At 36.1% G+C, this 8,153-nt stretch overlaps 3 protein-coding genes across 3 annotated transcripts; 1 reads left to right on the top strand and 2 right to left on the bottom strand.

Moving 5' to 3' along the window:
• On the top strand, nt 1-2,738 carry LOC107955108 (putative kinase-like protein TMKL1). The gene is made up of 2 exons (XM_016890820.2): nt 1-713; nt 1,511-2,738. The coding sequence occupies exons 1-2, from the start codon at nt 227-229 to the stop codon at nt 2,101-2,103; spliced, it is 1,080 nt and encodes a 359-aa protein (XP_016746309.2). The 5' UTR covers nt 1-226; the 3' UTR covers nt 2,104-2,738.
• Nucleotides 2,739-3,131: 393 nt separating this feature from the next.
• LOC107955107 (F-box protein At5g07610) lies at nt 3,132-4,921 on the bottom strand. The gene has a single exon (XM_016890819.2). The coding sequence runs from the start codon at nt 4,467-4,469 to the stop codon at nt 3,258-3,260; it is 1,212 nt and encodes a 403-aa protein (XP_016746308.1). The 5' UTR covers nt 4,470-4,921; the 3' UTR covers nt 3,132-3,257.
• A 224-nt stretch (nt 4,922-5,145) lies between these two features.
• On the bottom strand, nt 5,146-6,778 carry LOC107956820 (F-box protein At5g07610). Its single transcript, XM_016892326.2, has one exon. It carries the CDS (start codon nt 6,524-6,526, stop codon nt 5,306-5,308), a length of 1,221 nt encoding a protein of 406 aa, XP_016747815.1. The 5' UTR covers nt 6,527-6,778; the 3' UTR covers nt 5,146-5,305.
• Between the last annotated feature and the right edge of the window lie 1,375 nt (nt 6,779-8,153).

The raw sequence follows: 8,153 nt of genomic DNA, 5'->3' as shown, positions 1-8,153 counted from the left end.
AAACCTTTCACATTACAGATCCAAAATAATGTGTTTTTGAGTTAAATTCTTTCTTTTTGGTCCTAAAAATCAGTAGTTCGCTAGAATCTTGGGCTCCACAGCCCCCCCCCCCCCAACAACAACAACAAAAAAAACCCAAACTTCCTATTTTCACTACATCACCTTGATCTTCATTCTCTAACAAGCTGCAATCTTTCTTTGCTAAAAGAATCAAAATTTCGGTGAAATGATGTTAAAACTCCTCCTTTCATTATCTTCAATAGCTTTCTTCTTCATTCTCGTACTTGTCTTCTTCTTTTACCAAAAGAGGGCAGCGACAAATGATCAGCTGGATGACATTGAAAGCAAAGGGCAGAAGCATGATGAAGAAGAAGATGATGGGTCAGAAATGGAGGACGTGATCACTTTCAACGGTGGAGAAGACCTCACCATATGTGACATTCTCGATGCTCCCGGTGAAGTGATTGGCAAATCCAACTATGGGACCGTGTATAAGGCCTTGTTGCAGAGGAGTAACGTGGTGAGATTGCTTCGGTTCTTGAGGCCTGTGTGTGCCTTGAGAGGTGAAGAGTTTGGTGATGTGGTTCAGATGTTGGGGTGCATTAGACATCCCAATTTGGTGCCTCTTTTGGGATTTTATGCTGGGCCTAGAGGAGAGAAGCTTCTTGTTCAACCTTTTTATTGGCATGTCAATTTGGCTCAGTTAATCAGAGGTAATCTCTTCCTTTTTTTCTTTTTCCTGATCGTCTTATTTTGTGTTTGGTTTGGAAGAAAATGCTGAAAATGTAGATGATGATGATGATGATGATAATAATAATAATAATAATAATAATAAACATTGATTGAATGTTAAATTCTGTTTATTGGCTTAGCTGAACTGAGCTTCAAATCTTTTGAAGCTCAAGATTCTCTCTCTTTTTTTTAATTGTCAAATTTACTCATTTTCTAGGAAGAAAGGAAGACAAAGGAAGATAGATTCTCCTTTCGATTCCCCCAAACAGAAAACCCTGAAGGAAAAATTGAAAAAAGTAGCTAACCAGTCTTGTTGGCTTAATTAAATTGATATTTATGTTTTTCTTGTACGTTTTTGACATTTTCCAAATCTCAAAATGACACTAAAAGAATGAAAATTGTTAAATTTTGTCCTTAAGTTCTTGTTATTCAGTTTCATTTCCAATTGTTAGATATGGGGGGGGGGGGTGTTTCTTTTCTGTAAAGAAAAGGTCCAACATGTATTCATTGTGGGTTAAATTTTGTTTTGTGTGTAGATATATTGTATGTCGAAATTACGCTATTACCTGCATAATTTGATTGTCGGCACCTACCTCTGTCCTTTTCCCTTCACTTTTCCATAACTACATTTCAATGGGAAATACTGTTTTGAGTTTTATGGCTATGTTTTTCTCTTGCAAATCTTATCTGATAATGTTTAACAGACAAGTTAGGATAATGTTTATGTTGGATGAGTTTGAATGTTTTAAGATTTTGAATGGACTGTTTATTTGGGCAGATGGGAATGTGGAATCTCATAGATGGGCAGTGGTTTACAAGATTTCCATTGGTATGGCTAGAGGGTTAGATCATCTACATACAGGATTGCAAAAGCCAATAGTCCATGGAAACCTTAAGTCTAAGAACGTACTTTTGGATCGAAATTATCTGCCCTCTCTCTCAGATTTCGGCATACACCTACTCTTGAATCCTACCTCTGGTCAAGAAATACTTGAAGCTTCAGCAGCTGAGGGCTATAAAGCTCCTGAGCTCATCAAAATGAGGGATGCAAGTCCGGAGACTGATATATACAGTCTTGGGGTGATCTTTCTTGAACTACTTTCGGGGAAAGAACCGATAAATGAAAAGCCAACACCTGATGAGGATTTTTATCTGCCAAACTTCATGCGGAATGCAGTTCTTGATCATAGAATCAGCGATCTGTATCATCCAGACCTACTTCTGAGGAACAACAATGATAAGGGAAATCCGGTTACTGAAGAATCCATTCTTAAATTCTTTCAGCTTGCCATGACTTGTTGTTCTCCTTCTCCTACTCTTAGACCGAATAGCAGACGAGTGCTCATGATGCTCGAAGAAATCGGGAAGTAGGAACTGGTAGTAGTTCATTCTTCATTGGTCTTGGTCGGAGTTTCTAAATTTACATTTTGTTAATCACCTTTGACGGTCATGGTAATAATGTTAACAACAAAAACAATGATTTATACCGGAATAGCAAGAGTAGGGTAATCTTTTGAAGCTAAAAAGATAGAACATTGTGTTGATACTTGTGGAGAAAGTGTCTTCTCTCAGGGTGCTCCCCGGAACCTAGAGTGGTGATCTTTCAAGCATCCGACTGAAGGTCATAGAATTTGAGATTGTTATCTGATCTAATTCAGTTACGAGACACGAAGGCATGTAATACGAAAGATGTTTCATCTTGGTAAAGTGACCAACCGAATACCAGAATACTTATGAGCTACTACCATAGGTGATTTCTGGTCATTCATTGCGGGTTAGTTTCCATCCATTTCCAAGAATTCGTGATTGTTTGGTGGGTTGTTGTTCATTCTGTACTTTCTTGAACAGCAACACCACTGTCATTGTTATAGTTGACTAAATTTCTCTTTTTTTTAAGAAAAAAGAATCTTGCTCTGAATGAACTCAAATATTATCAAATGTTCTAATTGTATATTCAAGTAGCTACATAGGTCAATTTACATTCAATCAAAATCTTTGTTGCATAACTCTGTGTGTGTGTGTGTGTTGTAGTGTTGCAATCGTTTTAGCTGGCACAGTAGTTAATGATAATTGACAATAGGTGGTTGGTAGGTGAGAATTCTATATACATATATATATTATTTATGTAGATATAGTTGAGCTGTGATGGAGATCCATTCATTCGACTTATTCCCAGAAGAGCTCCAATCACTTTTTTTTTTCCTTTTTTTTTGGGGGGGGGGATTGTTGTCACCTTTGGTCAACCCTTGATTTCTGCACTAAATTGTTATCTGGGTCGATATGAAATTTCGTGGACCCCTTCTTTTCCCTTTTTTTTCCCTTTTCTTGCCAAACAATCAGACAATTGTAGCCTTACGGGCCTGTGGTTATTCCATAGTTGGTGCCGCAAACAACGGTAATGAACATTTATATTATTTGGTAGTTAAAACTGACATTAAACTTAACACTATTTTCACAAAACAACATCCAGGCTCACACCCTTGGGGTTATCTGGTAACTAAAAACCTAGCTAAATCCTGAAACTTTCAAACAACGGCTAAAGTTGTAATATAGGGATAAGCATCGTCATATTCGAAGGTTGTACAACCTTCAATGTCTGTGCAATCAGGAGCAAAATCATGGAGCAATGTGAAAGTTTTGTCTTTGAAACTGTAGGTAATGACCTTTCCGGGTACATGCAACACCATGAAAGGCAATGACGACCCTTGTCCGCTTCCTTCACCAACAACAATGGCTAGTACTGTAAATGCATGATAATCCCAATGATCTGATGCGTGACAGTTGCTTTGGGTCATCTTCGGATTTGCTGAAATCAGCGCATTAAGGTCGACTCGACACTTCACAAACCATCCGGAGAAGTCATTTTTCATCTCGTAAACATCAAACTGCCTGGTACTATGCTTGCAACTTGTTAAGATAAGATGCAGGCGACCTCCGCATTCCCCAAAGTATCTGCACTTGGTCTGTTGGTCCCAATCATCTGGAATTTTAGGCATTGGGATCTCTTGAAATCTCTCTTGATGAACATCAAAGCGTAGGAAAGGCCCATAGTTGTTCCTCCAATGAATACCACCACAACAATAGACCCCTTGACTGAAATTATTAACCTTGGAAATTTCACTGGAGAAACTCCATTGATGAGTTTCAGATGAGTATATCTCCAGCTGATAAAGATGAGGAGATGTCTCTGAACTTCGAACAAAAATGACTTTGTAATGTGCCGATTTCAAGGGGTCAAAAGCTAAAATAACACCGAAAATAGTGTTTGGACTTTGAGTTCTGTTATCTGGCTTGGGAAGGGTAGTGTATTGGTGTGTGGTAGGATTGTAGATGTAATAGTTCCGGTTGTATTCTCCTAACCGGTTGTTGCTACAGCACAATAACAAGCCATTGCAGGATTGCAGAATCCTAATGCCTGCAGGGTCATCAACAAAAGTGAAAGATCGAACTGATGGCTCCCGAACCGGGTTTCTATCTAGTGAAAGGAAGTGGTACTTGAGCTTGTTTAAAGATGGCTGCATCCGCAAGAAGATGGCAGAGGGAAATATCGGGATTTGATTAAGACAACGAGAGAAGTAGGGGCTAGAAATCAGAGAGAGCCAGTGTTTCGATACGTTTCTGAATCTCATGAGAGATTTTCCTGGGAGACGAATGAGAACGTTAATGAGAATATCATCGTTGTAGCCTATCAACTCGGTTGATTCCGTGTATGAGTTCGAAAACTCTAGTTTTCCCATGGAGATTATTTTTGTACACAGTATGTTGTGCTAGACCCTGAAATTCTCATAAGCCTATTCCATACGTCCCCTTTATATGAGGTGGATTCTGGTTGAATTATCTAAAAGGTTAGTACAAGAAAAGTCATTGGAAGCTGTTCTGCAATTGCCAAGCAATTCTTGGAAGATTACATAGCAGCTTGGTATGGTTTTTTTCGGAAAGGAAAACTCAGCATTCATACATCAGCATCTTGGATCCTTTGACCATGAGGTTCTTACATGAAAAACAGACTAGACATTGTATACGTAAAAATGTTGGACTCGGAATTATCTGTTATATTTTAAAGGAAAATCATTGACCTCAAGGTCTGCAAGGAGCCTGATTAAATTAGATATGAAGTTGTGGAGAACTTTCATGTACAGCAGCAACTCAGAAGGTTCAACATAGTGTGAAATATCATATTTTTACTAATCAAACCCAAATCGCTGGGTACATTTTTCCTATATGTGGACCCACACCTTACATTGAGAAAAAAACATGTAGCATCAAGGAACATTCAGAATTTTCCAACATAGAGATAGTCGCTTTCACTTTAAAGTTAGATCATATTTTGTTCCCTACTTAAAAAAAATGAATAAATTAATTTTTATATGTTAGATCAAAGTGTAAATTGATATTTCTATTAAAAATTTCATTCATTTATATCACTAAAAATTAATCTTTGTACATCACAATAAGGTATACTCTATCTAGTTGAAATTTTTAACATCGACCAATTTACCTATTTTTTAAATAAAATAAAATAAAATACAATTTAATTACTAGTACAAATGATACATTTACTTTTACCTCATCCTCACACACAAGCAAAGCTCTCAATGAATTGATAAGCATCAAAATATTCAAACTCTAATGAACTATCTCCCCCAACCCCAACTCTAGAACGAAGTGGAGCAAAATCATGCAACTTTCTGAAACTGTTGTCCTTGAAATTATACCTTATGGCTTTGTTAGGTAAATGCAGCACCATGAATGAGCCCTCATCGGTTTCTTCATGAACAACACAGAGTATTGAAAACGCGTAAGAATGGAAGTCTATTGGATCGGCATAGCCCCTAACCATCTCAGGAAATGCTGCTGCAACTGGATTTAGATCAACTTGGTACTTCACAAACCACCCAGAACGGTCTCTCTCCATCTCATACACATCAAACTGTAAATTGTCCGAACCATAAACTTCAACGAGATGCAAATGGTCTCCGGATTCTCCGAAATACCGGTACAACCTTACGTCACCATCGCCGGAGGGCATTGGGATATCCCTCATTTGCTCTTCTTCAACGTCGAAACATAGCGAATCTCCCCAGTCACTGACCCAGTGAATAGCACCGTTCCAGAAAACACCGTTTTCGAATTGCACATTACTTGGTGCTACGAATGGACGACCTGAAGGCCTCCAGGGACCGGTTTTCGACGAGTAAATCTCTACCTGGTAATGATCTAGCGACTCGGGGTCGTAATTCCTAATGCAAATGACTTTGTAATGAGGTGACTTTGAAGGATCAAAGGCTAAACTGACACCAAAACTGTAGTACCCGGAAGAACTGTGGCGTGGTGGTGGGAGTACTGTGTAATGCTTTGTAGTGGGATTGTAAGTGTAATAAGGTGTGTCGAGACGATTAGAACGAAAGCTACAACAGAGCAACAAGCCATTACAAGATTGCAAGATTTTGATCCCGGATGGGTCGTCAATAAAAGTGAGGGACTTAAAGGGGGCACGAGAGGAATGGGGAGTTAGATTGAGGAAGTCGTATTTTGGATTGGTAATATCTGAAAGACGACACACAAAAAGGCCGGAAATGGCTCTAGAATTGTGGTGGGGACGAAAGGTGGGATGGGTGATGAGACAAAGCCAGTGTTTAGACACTGTCTTGAATTTGAGGAGGGATTTTAGGGGCAGGCGATGAAGGATTAGAGTTAAGATGTCATCGTTGCTGGCTATCATATCAGCTGATGACGATGATACAAGCTGGGTAGGACTTTGAGGGGATGCCTTGATTTTCTTGGTGGAAAGCATCTTGAGTTGAGAAATCTATAGCTTCTGGTGTCTGGGTTTTATTGTTTGTAGGAAGATTACAGTGTAAGACAGCTGAAGATGATTCCCGAGCACGCTTGAGAGTTGACATTCCGGCAAAAAATATTACTTTAGTTTTCTATTTCCACCAAATTAAACACTTCTTTATTACTCATTAGTTAACCACCTAACCTATTGTGGGATTCCGGAGTAGGCTTCATTGGATGCTCATTTACTTCCACTGCACTGTGTGATTAACCATTCACTTCAAGATAGTATTGTTTAGATTCAAAGCCTCAACTTAAGTTGCTGCTTGTTTAGTATTTTGCTTAAAATAAGTTGTGGTACACAAATTGTTTTTGGTTTAAATTTTTATTTTTTTCTCTCCTAAAACTAATTTTTATTAATAGTACTTGTAATTTTTTTTGTTTGTTGGTGTTTAATTACAAATTTGTTAAAATCATTAATTAAAAATAAAGAAAATATTTTTTAAAATAATACAAATATGTTAATATTTAATTACAAATATTTGATAGTTATATTTAAATATTTAAAATATAATTTATATATTCTAATTAAATTTTATAAATAATTAATATTTATTACTTAAAAATTTTAAAATTTATATTTCATATATTAATATATTAACGCCAAGTTATAATAAATTGTTTTTATATTCTTACTAAAATATAATAATATTAATTAATTTAAACATTATTTAAATTCATATTTGTTACTTGATAATACCATGTTTAAAATGGACATTTTATTTCTCAAAAATATTTTTTGACAGTAATGCTAAATACTCAAATCTTAAACTAAACTTTTTTAGAAACACTTCTCGAAAGAACTTTTCCACGACACTTTTTAGAAGCACTTTTCAAAAGCATTGCTAAAGTAGTTGTAACAGCCCGTTTTTAGTAAAATCGAAACAGTGGTTTTGGAACCACAAATATGTCGTGAAAATTTTTAGTTTATTATTATTTTAATTTCTACAACACGTTAGTAGTATTGTATAAAAATTTCGTTAAGAAATTTTATCGTTTGCATGCTTAATTTGATAAAAAGAACTAAATTATAAAAGGTGCAAAACTTAAGTTCTATATGCTAAAGGGATCTTTTGACTATGATATTAAATGATTGGAGGGTTTATGAGGTAATTAGACCATTTGAAATTTGAGTGGACATTTATGGACGTTATACTTGTGTTTTCAAAGGTTAATTAAAAGGTTAAATAAGTAATTAAATAATTATGTCTAAATTAAAATGTGTATAATGGTTGTATCATCTTCAAGCTTGTGATGTTTGACAGAAAATTAGAAGAAGAGAAGCCATTTTTAGGGTTATTACATTCGGCCATTGCTTCTGTAAGCGATTTTTGGTCCCGATTTTAATGATTTCTATGTTTTTGGAGTTGTTGTAGCTTAATCTAGCTAGCCCAAGGACTAATTTGCAAAATTGTTAAAAGGTTAGGGTTTTTCCATGAATGAATCCATGTTTTTTTTTTTATGTTTGATGAAAGAAATGGTTAGTTGTTGTTAGATAAACAACTTTTATTAAGTGATTTTTGATGAAATTGTCATTTCAGGATTAAATGAAAAATAGAAAAAATATACATGGTGAAATTGTG

The sequence above is a fragment of the Gossypium hirsutum genome, chromosome D12 (genome assembly GCF_007990345.1).
Source record: "Gossypium hirsutum isolate 1008001.06 chromosome D12, Gossypium_hirsutum_v2.1, whole genome shotgun sequence".
In the NCBI taxonomy this organism is placed as follows: Eukaryota; Viridiplantae; Streptophyta; class Magnoliopsida; order Malvales; family Malvaceae; genus Gossypium; species Gossypium hirsutum.
Note: the sequence above shows the minus strand (reverse complement) of the source record. Positions and strands in the feature narration are given on the sequence as shown.

Excerpts from the sequence above, each read along its gene's own strand:
- LOC107955108 (XM_016890820.2), top strand. The coding sequence starts at position 227 with ATGATGTTAAAACTCCTCCTTTCATTATCTTCAATAGCTTTCTTCTTC. Across the intron at positions 714-1,510 it reads TTTGGCTCAGTTAATCAGAG|ATGGGAATGTGGAATCTCAT; the intron begins GTAATCTCTTCC and ends TTATTTGGGCAG.
- LOC107955107 (XM_016890819.2), bottom strand. The coding sequence starts at position 4,469 with ATGGGAAAACTAGAGTTTTCGAACTCATACACGGAATCAACCGAGTTG.
- LOC107956820 (XM_016892326.2), bottom strand. The coding sequence starts at position 6,526 with ATGCTTTCCACCAAGAAAATCAAGGCATCCCCTCAAAGTCCTACCCAG.